The sequence below is a fragment of the Crinia signifera genome, chromosome 6 (assembly GCF_055691185.1).
Source record: "Crinia signifera chromosome 6, ASM5569118v1, whole genome shotgun sequence".
In the NCBI taxonomy this organism is placed as follows: Eukaryota; Metazoa; Chordata; class Amphibia; order Anura; family Myobatrachidae; genus Crinia; species Crinia signifera.
This window is the reverse complement of record NC_139222.1, coordinates 281,453,415-281,475,242: the sequence shown is the minus strand read 5'-3', so window position 1 is coordinate 281,475,242 and position 21,828 is coordinate 281,453,415. Positions and strand designations below refer to the sequence as shown.

The 21,828-nt window shown below is 45.3% G+C and overlaps 1 protein-coding gene across 4 annotated transcripts in view; it reads left to right on the top strand.

Annotated features, from left to right (window-relative positions):
- Positions 1 to 21,828, top strand: part of VTI1A (vesicle transport through interaction with t-SNAREs 1A) — a 351,752-nt gene that overhangs the window by 198,359 nt on the left and 131,565 nt on the right. For 2 of the 4 annotated variants that reach the window (XM_083149815.1, XM_083149817.1), the window contains 2 exons: positions 11,601 to 11,671; positions 13,211 to 13,283. In XM_083149815.1, coding sequence (XP_083005941.1) covers positions 11,601 to 11,671; positions 13,211 to 13,276 — 137 coding nt within the window. In that variant the 3' untranslated portion in view covers positions 13,277 to 13,283. The remainder of the gene's footprint in view (positions 1 to 11,600; positions 11,672 to 13,210; positions 13,284 to 21,828) is intronic. The other 2 variants (XM_083149813.1, XM_083149814.1) reach the window with 1 other exon arrangement.

Sequence of the window (21,828 nt, the reverse complement as noted above, 5' to 3'; positions counted from 1 at the left end):
TAAATAGAGAGACATTATATTCCACACAATAGACAATAGCACTTATTACACATTCATAGAAAGTGACATGAAAAGAATCCCTGCTGTGTTTATATACCTAAATGAAGAGCCGGGTCCCCTCTGACCTCTGTATTCTCACCTTTGTTTTCTATATACAATTGTTATACGCACTGTCTGCGGATGAGAACATTCACTTGTACAATACCGTACGCTCTTATCCTGAACTCACAGACACAAATGACATCACAGACACAAATGACATCACAGACACAAATGACATCACAGACACAAATTTCCGCAGATGCGTTATATCTGACTGTGCGTCATCACGCTTCCGGGATAAAGGATCAGTCATGTTTAGGCCGACTATATAATGATTGACCGCTAGTGGTCTAGTTAGACCCCGAAACTTGGTTGACAGCATCTAGAAAACAGTGACGCCAGATTGCCACAAGTGAAGGATCAACAGGATCGTGGCCAAGGTCAACATGAGTCATGTTCTAGATGCCATTGACCAAGTTTGCGGTCTACACATATTCACTTATGCGTATGCGCAGGGCCGCTGTGTGGACACCTTCGGGGGCTTGGGGGACATGCAGTGACCACAAGTGAGATTAATCCTCTCCTATAACACTGTAATAACCTAAAATCATATCGCCAACACATCCAGCAATTTGAGTCTGCCACCGATTTGCGTTGCCCGTAACTGGTTCAATAACTATAAATATCCTTCCTAATCCCGTCAGGTCTCCGTATTAACCCTTTCCCGTCTGTGACAGGCGGCTCCACATACAACCGACAGAGACGAATCGGCAATCAATACGCCTGCTATTCCATTCAGACGTGTTTAATTAGCACATAATTAGGCTCAATCAGCCAAATTAAACTGGAAAATAAAGGTTTTCAGGGATTTAATTGGTTTATTGCGGTTCTGGCAGGCGCTAGGAACAAATACAACATTGTTATTATATATATATGTATGTATATCATTTTTTTTTTAGCGAGCTGCGCTGAAGTTGGAAAATTACAATGGCGATATGTTTTAATGAAATCCGTTTGACAAATATAATTAAGGTGTTTTAATATGAAGCCCTGTAATAGACACTATACAGGCGGACTCCCCGAGGTCCGGACTAATTGTGTAGATTGCTTTCAAGCTTTGAATAGTTTTATTGGATAATGAACTGTTAAGGAGTGTTAGATCTTTCTTAAGCAGAATTCGACTTGAAAAAAAAAAAGAAGGGGGGATAGAAAGACAGGCCCGAGGTGTGGCATTTTAAAAGCAATTAGAAGAGAGATTTAAGTTAACATCTTTGATCTGACTGTCAGATTGTGATTAGAAGTGCGAAGACTTTAATCAGGGAGGGCTCTTTCATTATCTTCCCTAACTGTTCTAAACTGGAAATTACAAAGTCTCTGGTATTGGTTTAGCACATTTGTAGGAGAGCTGAGCTTCGGGGTAGCGGCCTGTGCCGGCGAAAGGGGATCTATTTCGTTATTATTTTTTTTTCAGTACGCCTAGGTTTCATTTTTTAAAGCAGTATTGTCGCCCAGTACGTCTTCCGCTCGTTCACGCTCCATCTTGGGAAAATTGTCTAAAGGTTCTAAAAATGAAAATTGCCCGTAGAAACCAATCAGATTGTGTCTATTATTTCTCTATTGCGTCCTAGAAAATGATAGGGAGAATCTGGTTTCCTGTTATGTGCAACAATACTTTTTTTTTTTTTTTAGAATTTTTTGTCAAGTTACAACCAAAGGCCCATACACACTAGACGATATTGTTCACAATATCGTCCAGTGTGTGCGGTGTGCATCATTACTGGCCCCCTCCCTTGTCCAGCATGTCCGGGCAACGGTGGTCATCATTAACGACGTCCATGCTGCAGTGTCTGCACGGCTGTTGCTCCCCCACCGCGGTCACCCCCTTGTGCGTATATGCACTTATCGATGCCAACCCCCCCCCCCCTACCCTCCGCCAGGTCCTGTCACCTCCAATATTTGTGTCGGCGTAGTGTGTACGGCCCTTTAGACTTAGGGGCCAATTTAAGATAGTATCGCATATTAAATTAGATCTGAGCGGCATTTACTAATACTTTCTCCCATATGTATGTCCCCCCGATGCAGAGAAAAGGGTGGTATGCTTCGCCGGGTGGTCTGCTCATGCGCGGTCAGCGATGACCTCACTGCCCCAGCGATGACCTCACTACCGCCATTCTGAGATGCTGTCTGATATTGATACATCGGGCAACATCGCTTCCCCCATAGAAACATCTTTTAGCACACAAAGGAGTTATTTGGTCTGTTGAGTGGCCTCTAGTGGTAAGTGGCGGTATTTCACCTCATAGAGGTGAGGAGTAATTTGCCATATATATATATATATATATATATATATATATATATATATATATATTATTATTATTATATTTGTTGGGTTGTTTGGCACTCCTGTTGTCTGGTGCAGCTTGCCCGGTGCCTTCCTAAACAATGAATGATATATATATATATATATCATATATATATAAATAAATAGATTTTTGTATGTATATATATATAGATTTTTTTTTTCTCAACAGTGTTTTTTAAAATAATGTCCTTTTATTGAAAACCTACTTTTTTTTTTTACCTAAATTCCGAATTTCTTCTATAATCCAATATAAAGTCTATAAATTGAACGTTTGTTCAGAATAACCAGTTTAATCGCTGCCGCTAAAGATCCAGAACTGGCGCGGTTTTGTTTTTTATTTACTTGAGAATTCCATTTCTTATCTCCCCCGCCGGACGCAGCGACTGTGAAGAGCCAATTCTTTCAGAATCCCGGTAGTTTATTAGCATTTATTTTTTCTAAGCCCGGCTAAAATAATTGCTTTGTTTGCATTGCCCTGCCTGTCATTTATACCTATTAAAGCCGCTTTTTATCATCCATTACGGTGTCCTGTGTTCCACTTTGCGCTCATTCCATATAACAGGCAATTGTCTGGATATATAAACACCCTGCTGTCCGCACCACTTCTGTTACACCCCAAAAAAAAAAAAAAGGGCGAATGAGATTTGCAAATGATAAATGGGAAGTTGACTAGCTAAGTAATAAAGATTTGTCTTAATCAAGTTTGATTTGTCAGAACAGGAGCGAGCCGAGGTCGGGGCGCATGCGATGAATAATACAACATTCACTGGAGAAATGGGGGCAGAAGTCATTATGAATATGGCTGTGATTATGCATTGCTAATTTGTATTCAAAGACGGCATCGCATCAAGACGGCTTCTAGGCTGCCAAGCTGCTCACCCCAAAGGTGGCTTTTCTACCCTCCGAAAGAGTTCAGCGTTCCTCAGACCTTTCGTGGTGGGGGTCTGTACTTTGGGAGCAGCGGGGTCTCTGGATGAAGACTGTGCACCCACTGTTTTTCTCCTTCCACCAGCACAACTTTGCCCAGACCTCCTAATTGACTCCTCTTTTATTTGTTTTACGACACCAAAAAAAAAATGGCCTCATTTTTTACTTCAAAATTCCTCTACTGTTCTCCGCCCGTCCGTAGTGATGCGTCGGGGATAGAGTGCAGACATATGTTATTTCGCTATTCTTTGGTCAAGTTTTCTTGTGTTTGATGTAGGTATAAGGTATACAAGTTTGGCATTTTTCAAAAATATGTTTTTGAATAAAGTTATGGTGATTGTTTATCCAGTGGTCCTCAAACTTGGTCCTCAGAACCCCAAACAGGTCAGTTCATGTTTTCCAGATTCGCTGTGTATCACCAACTGTCACATTTTAAAATCCTGCAGGCGACCTGAAAAACATGAACTGTTAGGGGACTATGTTTGGGATCCTGTGCTTAATACCTTAGATCTGGGGTAGCCAACCCTAGTCCTCCAGAGCTATCAACAGTGCATGTTGTGCAGGTCTCCTCACAGAATCACAAGTGAGCTAATTAGCTCCATCTGTGGATCTTTTAAAATGTGTCAGTGATTAATGAGTGCAGCTGTGCAGCAGCTAGGTTGTCTGGAAATTGTGAACTGTTGGTAGCTCTCGAGGGCTAGGGTTGGCTACCACTGCCTTAGGACAAAGGAACGTTTTTTTTTTTTGTTCCTGGAAAAACTAGTTTATGTGATAGAAACCTCATTGTGCTGCACATGGGCCTGATGAAAGATGGATGTAAAAATACTGTATGCGAATGCGGCAGGAGGCGTGTTACGTAAATAGAAGCCTCCTGACCGCTTCTGTGATCCGCTGCTGTGTCCAAAAATGCAGCATCGGATCATCTGCGTGACCATCGGCCATTTCTATAACCTGGCGGTTACTCAGGGTGGCTGGTGGTTGCACAGTTCCCGGGGCCACCAGTAAGACTGCGATGGAAGATGGAGATCCTGGTCTTGGCACACCTACAGTATTGTTCTAACATGCCCCTATTTTGTAGCACGTTCTCCATCGCCGCTCCCCCCTGTCAAACAGCTGCAGACTCAGTCACGTGATGTCGGCGGCTGCACTGCATCCTATTGGTCAATAGACTATAAAAACTGACACCACCAAAACCTAAAAAAAACTCATGTTGACCTTTTGATGCGTCTTTTGATCTTTTGTCATTGTCTACCTCGTGCAATGTCGATCTTTTAGGGTTCTGCTGGGCATCAATTCCCCCAAATTTTTTACAATCTTGACCCGATTGTATGTTAATTGGGCATGTTTTGCCATATTTTAGATCCGATTCCGATCAGATGCGCGTCCCCGCTGGTCGTTTCAGAGATCCTACCTGCTGCAGTCAGGATTTGCAACAATCCCTTCCGCTGGGTGCAGATCGTGAGCAGATCGTGTGCTCCGTAAAGATTGTGCGACCATCGTACGATCGTCTCGGGTTCTGCTCAAGATCATGATCGTTCTGGTGTGTTACCCTACATTAGACCTAATGAATGAACCTTTACAGTCCCATAGCGTGCCAATAAAACCAACCATGCGTCCATAAAGAGACCTCCCACCCCTTCACTGCCCGGAAGCCCAATACATTCTCAAAACATTTCAGGGCCCCCATATATCACCGCCTGCGCCACTGCGCCCAACATCGGCAGTACTTGTGACACAATCGGGGTCTGTATTCCTATTCTGGAATAACGGGCTACTTTTTGGGCACATTTAAGATCTTTAGGCAATAAATGCATGTTCTTCCTAGAATTTTTTTTATTATTATTTAAAAAAAAAACATCAGAGTTTTACTGGCTTAAAAGTGTGTAAGGGGACGTATTTCACATAAACATAAAATGTCGAGTCCCAGCCTGATATTATCTTATTACCGCCTTTAATGTTTTCACTCTTTTTAAAAAAAATGTGCCTAAGAAAATGTATAGCTTAGTATACAACCATAATATCAATAAGTCTTGACTTTATTCTAGTGGACACGCATTTAAACGAGATAACTTTTTGCGGCGCCGGAGAGGGCCAAGACTTATGGCCGCTGCTGTGTTTATTCCGTACAGGACTATTCCTCCACTTGTGCCAGCCTTAACTCGTTGTGCGATCCTGGCCGCCTGGCTCTGTGTGTCAGCCAAAGATTGAATCCTCAAGTGTCAAATCAAGCCATCATTTTTCTTTCCGCGCTCGACACGGCCCCGCGCCTCTGTGTGTTGATTCTTGTTTGTCCTCCCAAATCAGCCAAGGAAGTTGCTATTTATCAAAGTGACACGGGTTTATTCCAAGCTGCGCGCCCGGCAGTGCCACGCTAATGGATGGGAACTAAATGGATGCAGTCACGTGGAGAGAGAGAGAGATGGGGGAGAATTAATTAAAGGTCCGTTAAGCGTAGATGCTGTTCTACTTGTCAGCGTTACATTTTCTATGTTCAGGTTTTGGAATCGTGACCTGGTAAGCTCCGAATCATAGACTGAGGCGTTCAGCTTGAAGGCCGGCGGCTGCGTTCACGCAGGACACGTTAAATAAATCTTTCTTTGGAAAAAAAAGAAAGAAAATAAGGACACGTATCTCGAGACTTTTTACGCTACAAATGAATTGTTTTACCCAGATATGAGTAGCGCTTCCACGGATAGATTTTTCTAGAGGTGGAACAATTGTTTGTTATAATTTGGGCAGGAGATGACTCTTTGGTAATGAGCCTTTTATTAAATATACAAATAAAAACAGCCACTTAAGACATTTAAATCCTTTTTTTTTTTTTTTTTTTTAATGAATTGGTTCTTGAAAACTAGCAGTTTTGTTTTTTTCCTTTGGTATATTATTCATTCAGAATTGCAGAATATTTTTAACTCCATTAAACTGATTTGCCGGCTACATTTGTACAATGAGGGAAGTCAATTAAATGGGATGTTGAATAGCGCCGTGAAGAGCTATTCATTTAGTCACACTGTAAACTCGCAACAATAGGATTCTTGCTCGCACACACCTGAGGTTGGAGGCTTACCGCCCATGCGAACACAGTTGCATCTAGACCTTAAGTCGGAGATTATTGATCACCGTGAATCACACCATTCTGTAGTCACAGTGCTATTCGATATCGCAATTAAAATTATATCGCAATTATCGCAAATTGGGTTAGGCTGCATTGTAAAGCAGATGTTTCACGCATTGTTCTAAGGAACATAAATGGGGTTGTCTTCTCTCCTGTGTGCTATTGGTCACCTCACCGGTGTTTTCGAAATACAGTGAGACATCCCGGACTCCCAACAGAGTCTGGGATGTCTCCAGTGATGACAACCAACAGGTGGCGAGCGGTGGGATTACTTCCCGGTAATGTGTATGATGATCACACTTCCATCTTCAATACAGGCGTGTCCTAGAACAACCAGACTATTATTATTATTATGTTTTGTTTGTAAGGCGCCACAAGTGTTTTGCAGCGCCATACAGTGGGCATACAATGGAACAGTACCGGGAGATAAAACTTTATATTACAGTAAGTAAACAACAAAAATAGATTACAGTTAAAAAGAGTGCCACAATTCAATACACATTACAGCTTAGATGTAAGTAGTGGGGACGTGATCAACGTACTACAAGGGGCTGGTGGCCAAAGATGGAGATGAGTTTGCGGATGAAGATGGTCGCTGAGTATGTGAGTATTGGGAGAGCTGTAAGTGAAATGGGAAGAGAAGAGCTTTGACGAGGGAAGAGGGCCCTGCTCTGAGGAGCATGCAATGTAACGTTGAGATTTGACATTTTGGGCTATTTTGATTACACCAGTGATACAGGCATATGGGCAGCCTTAAGGTGCCCTATGTATCAGGGATGCATCTGCCCAGACCATGGGGTTTGGGACCAGGAGACGGATATTATGGTGAGTCATTTTTGTGGATGAATAATGAACTTGTGCACCGTTTTTGACTATTTCTCCCTTTCAAAATAGAAAAGATCCAGACCAAATGCTGCAGTCACAGTTGGCTTGTAAACAACGCGTTTTATGACTTTGTATTTAATGAAAAACACCAATTTGCATCTAACTATACAAGAAGCGTAAATAGAATTTAAAATATATTAATTATTTTACTACAAGCCCTTCACATACTTCCTTTCCCTTTCAGAATCCAATTCAAGCTTCTCACACTCACCTACAAAGCTCTCACGTACTCCTCTCCCAACTCTGACCTCATCTCCCTTTACACTCCTACCCATCCTTTTTGTTCCACTAATGCACTTCGCCTCTCCTGCTTACTGATTACTTCCTCCCAGTCCTACTATACATCCAAGACTTTTCACATGCTGCTCCCTACCTCTGGAACTCTCTACCTCTCTCCCTCAGTCTCTGCTCGTCTTCAAACTGTCAAACGGGCTCTCAAGACCCATTTCTTCACCAAGCCTAGCCATCTTTCATCCAAACCCGCTGTTACTTGCTCATTTCTACCCCATCTATGTAAGCCCTGTATGTCTGCCCCTGTGTAAGTTCTCAAGAGCAGGGCCCCCCTAATGTGCTTTTCCTTCTCTTACTTAAACCATCTCTGATGGCACCAAATCTTACAGTTTTCTGCCACGCTGATACTTATTGCATTATCCTCTGCTGATGCAGCTATGGTTATGTGCCCTGTACTTGTCCGCTATTGTATTCGACTGTAAGTCACTGTTTTGCTTATTAGTTTATGTACTCTGTAATTGGGTGCTGCAGATCCCTTTTGGCGCCATATAAATAAAGAGTAATAATAATATTAATAATAAAAAAAAAATGAATCGGCAGCCACTAATTAGCATGGTCGATTTCTAACAGATTATATATATACTGTGTATATATATATATATATATATATATATATATATATATATATATATCTAGTAAGATAAATACTAAATTGGGTGTTTGATAATTGTATTGACTATTACATCATTTACACTAAACTCAAATTCAAACTTTTTTTTCAACGTATTAAAGTACAGATGGAGCAGGTCTCATCTTGGCAGGGGATGGCGCTGGCGTCGCCAGCCGCCATCCCCTGCCAGCGCCATGGCGATGGCGAGAAGGGGACGCGCGCGCACGAGAGGCGCTTCCATCCATTCCCCCGGGGTCCCCGCCGCCTGCCCGCACCCCCCCTAACCCCGTCCATCTTCCTGAGGCGGAGACGGACAGGGTTTCCGTTGCGCGTGCGCGTCTCCGTATATTCGCTGGCGAGGCTGCTGGCGGGTCGCCAGCGGGGACGTTCTGGCGATCCGCCAGCCAGGATGGGAAGTGCCCCATCTGTAGCAACTGCAGGAATAATGTGATTTTATTTTGTTAGATATCTGTTAGGAAAAAAAACTATGAGAAGCTTGGTAATTGCATTTTTCCTTCGTTTGTTTCTTCAGGCTGCGCTGATTATTTAAAACTGTGTCGTGTGTTACATGGGACATTATGCATAACTTGCAACAGTCCCGACTGTCCCGTCTGTCATGAATGCGCACAGTGTCTATATAGCATTGAGAATGTAGGTGTGACTTGCGGCATTCCCGTGATGCCATACCCCTTTTGCAGAGGCCACACCCCCTTGTTGGGAGCACCAACATCAGTTTACAGACAGGATCCCCCAGAGTTTGGAATCAATGCACAAGAAGTGTCTAAGATTATAGTATGTCTGTCCGTGTCTTCTGTATATAGATATTACATCCAGTGTTGTTCTAAATTGTTTTCCTCAATACACTGGTGTGATAATAATTCCCCGTACGTTGTATACATTCCTCTGGGTCCGTTTCTGATGTGCAATCTCCAGGTGTGAATCTGTCTGATAATCAGAGGATAACACCAGTGTAAAACATGATATTAGCCAGCTCGTCGCAGTCTGCAAATGTGTTAAACGCTGCTGTCCGCGCCGGTGGTCTCCGAGATGACAGCCTAATGAGGTGCGCTTTTGTCCTCTCATTATTCAGTTGTCCCTCGCGGTCACCTTATTACCTACATATGCGATGAATACGGAGATGAGTATATAGCTACATAATGCATTCTTGTTTCTATGTTGTTACTTCTCACATTTCCATTTAAAGCTTCACTAACCCTACAGCACAAGTTAATGGGAAGAGGCGTTCTGTGTTATCCAAATACTGTATGTAACAAGTTTCCAGCCAGTGCTAGAACTCGCAAACATTGTGTTTACAGGGAGTCTGGTGTGTCTGGAAAAACTAAGGGATGGCCATCGACCATCGATGATTAGAAATCATCGATGGTTTCTGGTGAATAGTTTTGCCATCGATGGGGAGAAGCAGATGGTTTCCCACCATCGATGTCAAGCTTCAATGAATAGTTTTGTCTTGCTTTTTCCCCCAAGAGGCCTGGACACAGAGCATAGCTCCACCCCCAGCATCCACGAAGCCCCGCCCCATATTTTAATTGGCCCACAGACTTCCTGCTTCCTCCCTTCTCCCAGCTTTGTCCCCTCTTCCGGCTCTTTTTTTTTTATGATGTTCATTATTAGATAACATAAGGCAGTCTCACATAGGGAGAGGTAAAGTGCCAACCCATCAGCTCCCAACTGCCATGTTACAAGCTGTATTCACCTGCACCCATACGTTATTCCGCCCTCCCTCCCCAGAGGTCCAGCAACCAGAGCCGCTTTCATCACTGGGAAAATAGAACATGCACAGTAGAGAAATCAGTAGGCGGCATGGGAAATGACTTGGACGCCATGTTCTTGGAGACCAGTACATGCACGGTAGACTCTAGCACGTCACAAGGGCCCATTCTGCAATTCCATCGGTGGAGACATAAAGGCTGCACCGCATCTCTTAAACCACCTCTGAGTTTTTCCCGGAGGAACAATAGGCTAATGAAAGCAATAATCTAATTTTTTTGTGGAGTTGTTTTCAAACATTGAAACCATAAATATGAATGTAATTTGCCTTTTTTTTTTTTTCGTTACACAAAAAAAAATTTCATAAATGTTTTTCATAATTCATTCCGTTTTGTTTTTCTTCTCCTCTATATCCCCCTAGTGCTCACATTGATTTATGCATATAACAACACCTGCTGCAATGCCACGGACAGCCTGCAGGGGTCACACTTCTCTCTCCTCCTTCTCTCCCTTGTCCAGCTAGTTAAATGATCAGGGTTAACAAAGATGTCTAATCATTCATTAACATTACATACAAGTTCCTTTTGTCTAGTACACATCATTGTATGCACACAAAAGGCAATGTAACTGGACGGTTATCAGCCAAACATTAAGTATTAGATGTTCTACAATGTAGTATGCTCATTTGTTATGTTATGTCTTTGCGCTTGTATTCTGTGTTTGTGAGTCCACACCTTAATAATGTGTGTGTGTGTGTGTAATTAGTGCGAGGTGTGGGATGGGACACACTGCCTATGTGTTAATTACACCTAGTACACAGTGTCATTCCTGTTCCTGCCAGCACAGACGCCATCATTAAAAATTCCCCATGTCTCACTTTATGCATACAAATAAGACGTGTATACAGCCGGCGGGGTGCAACATAGTACAATAGATAGTCAGCTCTGTAGGCCAGATATTTATCTTTCTGAACCGCTACAGGCTGGAGAGCATTTAGGTGGGAAGTGTTGATTCTAGAACCCTGCACCTTTCAAAACCTGTGCAGGTCCTATTTCCTGCCTGGGGTATCATTCCTCTAGCACAGTCTGGTCTGTATTTCAGCAGTCAGGTTATGGAAACCTTGAAGCAGTTCTTTTTAAATGGTATTGGTAGTTGTTTTGTACAAGGCTTTTGAATTCTGGGATCAGTGGTTCTTTTGATGACCTAAGATGTTAATTGTAAGGTCTGGCCAGTCAGGTGGTAGGTGTGGCCATTGTGTGGGGCCAGTGGCATGTTGGCTTGCATACCCATTATATACTATTATTTCCATTGGCTCCCCAAGTACATACCAGTTAAGAAATTTGCATCCTTTTGTGCATAATTTTTAAATACATTAGTAGTGATGACCAATTGCGTTGGCTGGCCTTCATCTTGCCGTCATTGGGTTGGGCCTATCTTTATCCAGAGGCCTGGAGCTATAGTCCCATCCACCCCATTGTGAGTCTTGGCTGCTTCTGAGCCCTGTTGTCTGAATACAGTAAGATAATTGTCTATATTATTCATGGCGACATATTTGTTTTGCTGCACAGAAGATATATAGATGTGAAATCTGATTCTTGCACCCTTTGTATTTATATTAATTTCTGTTCTTATTTCTGCAGAACAAATTGGCCACGGTATCCTGGAAAACCTGAGCGAGGACCGGGAGAAGATCCAGCGGGCCAGAGAGAGGGTAAGTGACCTTTTACTACAGATTCCGGTGTCCTGATAGGGTAGATATGCCGAAAAAACACAATATAGAATTATACTGATGCTAGCAATCACACACCCCTTCGCCATGAGGTGGCATGCCCCGATGTTAGCAATCCAACCCCTCCTTGAGGTGGTATGACCCGATGCGAGCAGCCACACCCCCTTCACTAGGAGGTGGTATAACCTAGTGCTAGCAGTCATACCCCGTCGCTCTGAGGGGGAATGACCCAATGCTAGCAATCCCACCCCCCTATGCTATGCAGTGGTATGCCCTGATGCTAGCAATCACCCCCCCCCCCCTTCATTATGAGGTGGTTTGCCCCACCTCCCAGTTTCAAATCTTCTTTAACATATCTATGTAAAGTAATATCTGGTCCCCATGTAGTAATATTGTCTGGATAGTTATCACTTACATACATCTGTCCTCAATGCAATACAAGTTGCATTGTACATAACACATGAGCTCCCTGTGATTCTGTATTGCCAAGTGTCCTTTTTGTGACTTTAAAAGAGTAATAACCAGGTGCACAAGCTGCTTCTGCTGATTAAAATGATAGGTGACGTTTGCAGACACAGCGGCTGTCACACACAGAATAGAGAGCTGTTATTATTTTAATCAGCAGAAGCTGCTTGTACGTCCTAGTCTCTCCATTTTGCAAATAAGACGTTATTTAATGGGTAAAGCGTTCGTGTCATTTGCTGATGCAGCTGTGTTTATATACCCTGTACTTGTCCTATTTTGTATTCAGTTTTAAGTCGCTGGTTCCTGTTTTGCTTATTCATTTAAGTACTATTACATTGTAATAGGGCGCTGCGGATCCCTCATGGCGCCATATAAATATAGGATAATAATAAGCAAAGAGGAGTCTAGATCTACGTGGCACAAATGTTCTTTATCTCTCATTGGCTGGCACTTGCCTGATGCCGCCATATTCCGCAGAGATGAAAAGAACCCATACACGTGCTCATGAGCTGCGCCATATAACTTAGTGAGTTATAGATCTATTAACATTATTCACATCGCGCCAGCAAATGTTCTGTTGCGTCTCACAGTTAGGAACAAAACAGTAATACAACAATGCTAGGTAACAACAGACAAAGGGGGTTATTCAATCCCGGGTCACGACTGTCCATCCCGAGAGCCGTGACCCTGGCCCGTTTCCGTTTTGCTCGATCGTATATCGCCAGGCGGGTCGAGCAATGTCCCACTTGGCAATCTGCGAAAAGGGGGCATTTCCGCGTAAATGGTCGTGGATTGTTGAGATTTAGCCGCAATCGTGACAATTCACGGCCGTTATCGACAAAACGGGCCCGACAGCTTCGCTATCTGACTTTCTGGTCAGGGGAACGCTGCAAATTGTAACCGTCCAGGAACTTGGCGTTTTTCATCAGTTTGCGCTAGACTCTGGAGAAGGGAGCGGCCGCGTTGTCCGGAGAATTGGCGCAGAGGGACCATGAAATGCGCTGTGATCATCACTAATGTGCTTTCTTAATGGGAAATTGCTTTTCTCTCCCGCAGCTCAGAGAAACCGACACCAATCTGGGTAAAAGTTCCAGAATTCTGACCGGGATGTTACGAAGGTAAGAGACAGGTAGGGGCACATTTATTAACTCCTAATAAACCGCAGCCTTTGGGGGGGGGGGGTTTATAAACACCGTAAATTATACATTTAGCGTAATTGAGGACAACCATCGTCACCGCCCGGGACGTTCTACCACGTGGGCGCAGAGTTTTTTCCTTGATGTTTATACTTTTTTACTAAAAGTAAATCCGATGAACGGGTTAACCGTGGGGTTCCTCTAACCTCCCATCTCCGAGGCTGTGCCCCCAGGATGGACTGATTAAGAGTAATATGAAAATGACACCATCTAAATGTAAAAGCCAGAAGGGAACAGCAGAGCAATTGGAATAGATGCCCCAGTGCGTGCAGACAATCAGGCTGGGGAGGGTCGCGTCCTCCCCCAGCGAAGGCCCTGCCACATCAGCTGTAACAAATGCTCGGCACACGCTTCTCGTTTTTGTCAAATCTCATTAAAGGAGGCCCCCGCTTCATGTCGATTGAGCTGTCGGAAAATCATTCATCATTTTTAGCGGAAACACACAAAAAAAAATGGCGTTATTTAAATAATATCATATTAATGTTAAAGTTCAGTTGTCACTTAGTGGCTGGGATTAATCAGACATAACATTTACAGAGAATGCTTTCTCCGCGCCGTCACGGGCTTTGCCTTGAGTGGCTGAAATCAGGATTTATGGCTCTGGCTGTCCCTCTGTGTTCACCTTCTCTTTCTGCTTGACGTACCTCACCTTCTCGGTGACGATGCGCACCCCCACCCCCCTACGCTTCTAGGGACTTCACAGAGGGCTTCAGTGGGATATAAGTCACTCTGTGTACGCCGTATGCACAGTACAACTACTCCTGTGCTACAACGGATGTACACTGATTATGAAGTGCGCAACCAAAACCACACGTGAATGATTAGACCACTCCCGTAATCTAGCTGCAGTTTATATAATATATCATGAGCCACAGTTATATTGGTTCAACCCATTAAGAGCCTATGTACTAAGCCTTGTAGAGAGCTAAAGTACCAACCAGCGCCCAACTGGCACTTTTAAACACTGTTTATAACATGGCAGTTAGGAGCTGCAGAACCGCAATGGAGGGGAGGCGCTGAGTAAGTGAGGCTGCCAGGGGTCAGCGGGGCTGTCGTAGCACTGCACTGCCGCCGGGACCTGCTTGCCGCCGCCGGGACCCGCAGATCTACCCGCAGATTTACTTGTTTGCGCCGGTCCCGGAACTCCTAGTGGCTTCTGCTCTGCCTCTTAATGAAAAATGACCTTCACAAAATGTCCGCCCCCTTACAGAAGACATCCTTAATAATGGTCTGCTGTTAGGGCAGCCATTTTGTGAAGGTCATTTTTCATTTGTAGATTAGTAACGTACAGTAGCAGGAGAGGGAGCGTAGAATAGTAACAAAGAGGGAGGTTAGAGTATAAGGTAGCGGGAGAGGGAGCATAAAATAGTAATGTAGCAGCAAAGGGGAGCCGTAGAGTAACAACGTAGTGGGAGAGGGAGCGTAGAATAGTAACGTAGTGGGAGAGGGAGCGTAGAATAGTAACGTAGCGGGAGAGGGAGCATAGAATAGTAACGTAGCGGGAGAGGGAGCGTAGAATAGTAACGTAGCGGGATAGGGAGCGTAGAATAGTAACGTAGTGGGAGAGGGAGCGTAGAATAGTAATGTAGCGGTAGAGGGAGCGTAGAATAATAACGTAGCAGGAGAGGGAGCGTAGAATAGTAACATAGAGGGAGGTTAGAGTATAAGGTAGCGGGAGAGGAAGCATAAAATAGTAATGTAGCAGCAAAGGGGAGCCGTAGAATAACAACGTAGCAGGAAATGGAGCAGCGAATAGTAATGTAGCAGGAAATGGAGCAGCGAATAGTAACGTAGCAGGAAATGGAGCAGCGAATAGTAACGTAGCAGGAAATGGAGCAACAAATAGCAACGTAGCAGGAAATGGAGCAGCGAATAGTAACGTAGCAGGAAATGGAGCAACAAATAGCAACGTAGCAGGAAATGTAGCAACAAATAGCAACGTAGCAGGAAATGGAGCAGCGAATAGTAACGTAGCAGGAAATGGAGCAGCGAATAGTAATGTAGCAGGAAATGGAGCAACAAATAGCAACGTAGCAGGAAATGGAGCAGCGAATAGTAACGTAGCAGGAAATGGAGCAGCGAATAGTAACGTAGCAGGAAATGGAGCAGCGAATAGTAACGTAGCAGGAAATGGAGCAGCGAATAGTAACTTAGCAGGAAATGGAGCAACGAATAGCAACGTAGCAAGAAATGGAGCAGCGAATAGTAACGTAGCAGGAAATGGAGCAACGAATAGCAACGTAGCAGGAAATGAAGCAGCGAATAGTAATGTAGCAGGAAAGTGGAGAGTGATGAGTTTGTAACTGGGAGGGATGTAGTATGACAGTATGCCATGAATCAGCTGATCTCAGGTTGTACATCGGCTCGATATTCTCCCATATAATTTTCTAGGGTGCAGTTGAGAAATGACAAACAGAATCTGATTGGTTGCTTTGGGCAACATCACCTCTTTTTATTTTTAGAAGCTTTAGTACATTTACAAGCAGAAATAGCGCCACCGGCTGTACCAGTAACTGAAACTACTGGTGACTCTTGATGTGCAGTCACCAAGGAGTAAAACAACTGAAGTAAAAGACTGAGGTGATCGCACAGCCAGTCTTAGTGTATTTTGTGACCTCTTCCCGGATCTGGGCCTGGCCATACAGCGCTGTTGTGTGACTGTGAGACGTATGCCGGAGAAGCAGAGCACTCTGGGCCTTCCCGGATCTGGGCCTGGCCATACAGCGCTGTTGTGTGACTGTGAGACGTATGCTGGAGAAGCAGAGCACTCTGGGCCTTCCCGGATCTGGGCCTGGCCATACAGTGCTGTTGTGTGACTGTGAGGCGTATAATGGAGAAGCAGAGCACTCTGGGCCTTCCCGGATCTGGGCCTGGCCATACAGCGCTGTTGTGTGACTGTGAGACTTATGATGGAGAAGCAGAGCACTCTGGGCCTTCCTGGATCTGGACCTGGCCATACAGCGCTGTTGTGTGACTGTGAGACGTATGCCGGAGAAGCAGAGCACTCTGGGCCTTCCCGGATCTGGGCCTGGCCATACAGTGGTGTTGTGTGACTGTGAGACATATGCCGGAGAAGCAGAGCACTCTGGGCCTTCCCGGATCTGGACCTGACCATACAGCGCTGTTGTGTGACTGTGAGACATATGCCGGAGAAGCAGAGCACTCTGGGCCTTACCGGATCTGGGCCTGGCCATACAGCGCTGTTGTGTGACTGTGAGACTTATGATGGAGAAGCAGAGCAATCTGGGCCTTCCCGGATCTGGGCCTGGCCATACAGCGCTGTTGTGTGACTGTGAGACGTATGATGGAGAAGCAGAGCACTCTGGGCCTTCCCGGATCTGGGCCTGGCCATACAGCGCTGTTGTGTGACTGTGAGACGTATGATGGAGAAGCAGAGCACTCTGGGCCTTCCCGGATCTGGGCCTGGCCATACAGTGCTGTTGTGTGACTGTGAGGCGTATAATGGAGAAGCAGAGCACTCTGGGCCTTCCCGGATCTGGGCCTGGCCATACAGTGGTGTTGTGTGACTGTGAGACGTATGATGGAGAAGCAGAGCACTCTGGGCCTTACCGGATCTGGGCCTGGCCATACAGCGCTGTTGTGTGACTGTGAGACGTATGCTGGAGAAGCAGCGCACTCTGGGCCTTCCCGGATCTGGGTCTGGCCATACAGCGCTGTTGTGTGACTGTGGGACGTATAATGGAGAAGCAGAGCACTCTGGGCCTTCCCGGATCTTGGCCTGACCATACAGCGCTGTTGTGTGACTGTGGGACGTATAATGGAGAAGCAGAGCACTCTGGACCTTCCCGGATCTGGGCCTGGCCATACAGCGCTGTTGTGTGACTGTGAGACGTATAATGGAGAAGCAGAGCACTCTGGACCTTCCCGGATCTGGGCCTGGCCATACAGTGGTGTTGTGTGACTGTGAGACGTATGATGGAGAAGCAGAGCACTCTGGGCCTTACCGGATCTGGGCCTGGCCATACAGCGCTGTTGTGTGACTGTGAGACGTATGCTGGAGAAGCAGCGCACTCTGGGCCTTCCCGGATCTGGGTCTGGCCATACAGCGCTGTTGTGTGACTGTGGGACGTATAATGGAGAAGCAGAGCACTCTGGGCCTTCCCGGATCTGGGCCTGACCATACAGCGCTGTTGTGTGACTGTGGGACGTATAATGGAGAAGCAGAGCACTCTGGACCTTCCCGGATCTGGGCCTGGCCATACAGCGCTGTTGTGTGACTGTGAGACGTATAATGGAGAAGCAGAGCACTCTGGGCCTTCCCGGATGTGGGCCTGGCCATACAGCGCTGTTGTGTGACTGTGAGACATATGCTGGAGAAGCAGAGCACTCTGGGCCTTCCAGGACCTGGGCCTGGCCATACAGCGCTGTTGTGTGACTGTGAGACGTATGCTGGAGAAGCAGAGCACTAATTAAAAGCCTGTCAAAATGCAGGCTTTGGCAATGCACTTTCACTTTGAGCTGTGACAGTTTTTAGCCCACAATATTTCCACCCCAGTCCTATCTGCTCCTACCTCCAAATCTCTGTCTTCACAGCTCCCTCTCTCCACATCCATCAAGTTTGAAACAGACCAGTGTCCCTGCAAAAACTGCTTTCGCTTTCTGCCATGACACCTTTTAGCACACAAAGAAGTCATTTGTTCCATTGAGTGACCTCCAGTGGTCAGTGGCAATACTTTACCTCATAGAGGCGAGGAGTAGTTAGCCTTTTATATACTGTAGATATTATTCTATACATCATGTCCAAAATACCCTTAATTACATTTCCACCCAGAGCCCCATCCTCAGGTGTCCTCAACCCATTGATGGTAAACCCACAAATATCCCAGCAAGTTCTAGTTCTGTATAATCCCATCTTCATGTTTATTTTTACTTTCTAAAACGAGTCCTCACAGTCATCTGTTTGTTTCCTTCTGGTTTACTCATTTTTATTTTTATTTTCTATCTATATAAAACCTCAAGGAACATTTCGGAAAATGGACAAGTTGTCATTTTATTTATTTTTTTCCTTCTTAAAGAGCATTTTTGAGTCCTTCAGTAACTGCCGTGGAGCGCGGGGAGGGAAAACAAACCATTATCATCACTCCTCCGCAGACCTCCAGCCTTTTATAAATACAAATTACGCTAATATAACAGCGTGTACAAAAGCCTCTTTCAGGACAGGTCACCCCGGGGCCAGCTCGCAGCTTGAGACCGACCGCACACAGGGTTAAACGCCGCCGAAGGAGTTAAACCGAGACGAGAGTCCGCAAACCAGGGCCTGATTTGTGTTTTCGTAATAGATCCTACACCGTGCAACCAAAATCTCTGCGGTTTAAGATTTCAAGAAAACAAGATAATTAACTCAACCCACAATCAGCCATTAGATATCCCTCGTATAATCAGAGGGTGAAGCTGAACCTTGCACAGCAAGATTTACTGACGTATATTCCTGCGCCTCTCCCAAGCCGTGCTCTCCAGATCCTACATGTATTTTATTAGGAACATGGTTCTGCTCCGTGATGGACAAAACATCTGGAATGGGTGAATTTATTGTCAGCCTAAATCTCTGTGGGAAACACCAGTTACTGCATAAGAATTTCTGAGAGTCTGAGAACACTTAGAGAATTCAGGGATTTGTAAACCCTAAGACAGTGATAGATGCTGGGCGGTCGCCTTACGTACAGCAGAGATGTTGACAGTGTTTTGACTGTGTGAAATATTAAGGGTTCATCATTCCGCACCTCCGACCGTCAATGAGGGCAGCCCTTAGGATGGGCCGGATGCTCTGGCAGTGGGAGGCGAGCGGTGAGAGGCTTACATAGGCTGCAATGGTTTGTCTATCATCAGAGAGGCTTGTGCTGTCCTGCGGTTTGCGCGCTAATTACAGAAGTGCAATCCGTTATAGCGCGGCTTCGTGGGTGGCTCACTAGTAAGAACTTGTGAGTCGTCGTGTAACTTTGGCACTTATTCTGGTTCACTGGCAAAGTGTATGGCAGCGAGTGGCGCGCCATACATAAAGGCCCTTATTCTGGTTCACTCGCAAAGGCAAATTCCTTCTCAAATGGACAAAACCATGTGCACTGCAGGTGGGGCAGATATAACTGATGATCAGTGGCGGTATATATATATATGGGGGATGGATAAACCGCACACACAAACTTGAAGGAAGGACTGAGTGCCAGGCTCAGATATGTGGAGTCATGTAGCAAAAACAAGACTGATAGCCAGCAACTTCAGATTTTTTGAAAAAATATCAAAACATTTTTTAATTTTTTTAAAGTGCAGAGTGACAAAAAAATTCATAAAGAGGAGTCCAGTATAAGCATAGTATACTTAGCAGTCATTAAGAGCCATAGGAAATAAAGACCGGTCCTCCTCCACCAACGGTCATCGCACGACAGCTGTTTCGGTGCTAGGACAGCACCTTAGTCATGTGCAAGAGACCAGATAGATCTGTGTGGATATTTAAGCCAGAGGGGGGAAGCGCTAATTGGCCAAAAAACGCGGGTAGAAGCGAAGACGGCAGAGACCGGAAGCCGGAAGTGCCGCTACTTCCGCCCAAAGTTGCCGATACGTCATTCCGGCAGACGTCCAGTATGCGTCAGCAGACGCAACGCTCCGGAAGCGTAACCAAGGCAACCGCTATGCTAACAGTAAACAAATACCGCTATACCCAACATATTACGTATTGCAAGTGTTAATTCACTGAGTGGGCATAAAAGCGGTTAAAAAGGAAAAAACAGCATAGTATCGACCATAAGTAGCGCTTTCCCCATGACCTAGTGACACAAACATTTAAGACATACAAACGGACAAAGACAAACAAACAGGGAGCAGACAGAGAGATCGGTACATGATAGACATAGAGAAATAGTGATATGAAGAATATTAGAAAAACGGTAATGCATATTAATAAGCCACCATCAGGTTCATAGAAAACAATGAAGAGAAAATTCTTCATTTAAGCCATGCGGAGCAAGGGAATGTAATCTGTGTATCCACATACACTCCTTCTGTAAAAGCAACTGGTCCCTATCCCCTCCACGCCTCAGGGGGGGGGACATGGTCGATGGGCATAAACTTAAAGTCTCTGATGTTGTGTTTCAGATGGAAAAAATGTCTGGCGACCGGCGGAGTGTTACAGTCAATAGAGGTTAAAGCTTCCAGATGTTGATGAACTACACATCCCAGCATGCCTTGCATCAGTTTCAGCATGGCCACATAGCAAAACTAATGCAAAGCATCCTGGGATGTGTAGTTCATCAACATCTGGAGGGCCGGTGTTGCCCAGCCCTGGCCTAGACGCATTGAGGTTGGTGACGAGTCCCAGTCTCCTGTCTACTGCTGTCGCGGATTTCATGTGTTTGGCAAGCTGATTGCTGTTTACTTACATGTATGTGAGCTTGATTTTCTAGTAAATGAAGTTTCATTTTAGTGCTCATTTGTTGCGCTATTTTCCTTTTTCTTGTATATCCCTGAGGGACATCTGAGCCGTGGTCGGGCTCTTAAGGGGAAAAAAAGTAAATGTAGCACAGGGTTATAAGTACATTGGGTGGATGGACAGATATTACAGAATACGTTTTCCTCGGGGTCCTCTTTTCTCACGGTTAGACACCCGCTTGCAGAGGCATTGCTGTGCCCACAGCGCCAATATAAAGCATGGACAACCACCTGTCGCTTTCTGCAGGCCACAGCATGTACTGGCCAGGTAGGACGATGCGCGTTCTGTATGGTGGCTGGTAACTCATGCGTTCCACAGACCTGCGGCAGCACAACCTCTCCCATTTAGCTTGTTTATTACTGTTGTTGCTGGGGTAATGTATGAGCATACAGTATGTGCATCTACTAAGGAACCACTTGGACACCAGCCACCATGTTAGTCTGTGATTGTCTACAAATAAGGCATGGAAAGCAGCTTCATCAGCGACTTGGGGTGAAGAAGGTGGCAGAACGCTTTGCATTATGTGCTGGGGAGAACGTTGCCCCCCTGGCAGATTTTAACCCTATGTTACTGCTGAAATCTCCGTCTCCATTTCACCTGTTTCCACTTGGCTGAGCCATGGCATAATGCGTACAGTGTGTCACATAGCGCCCGTTGTGCGATAGGATGGTACAGGGCGGCGGCGCCTCTGCCCGGGACTGCAGGTGCTGGGGCAGCGCTCTCCTCCGCACAAAGATCTGAAGTCACCAGAGCTCCGAGTCTGCCTTTAGAATCGGCATTCAAAGAAACAAGGCTGGTCTTATCTCCGCAAACAAGAAAGGGTTCTGGGTACACGGCACCGAGTGCCGGAAACAAAGGGGGCTTCATAGTGGCCGCGTCTGAATCCTCCATAGGGCTTGTCGTTGCTTTGTCTCCTCTTGTTCAGTGACAACAGACATTTCCATCCACTTCTCATATAAATGTTCCTATTATCACGTTTATCATCGGTATCAAAGCCCGGAGAGAAGCGATTGTAGCCTCATTGCCTCAGTGATGCC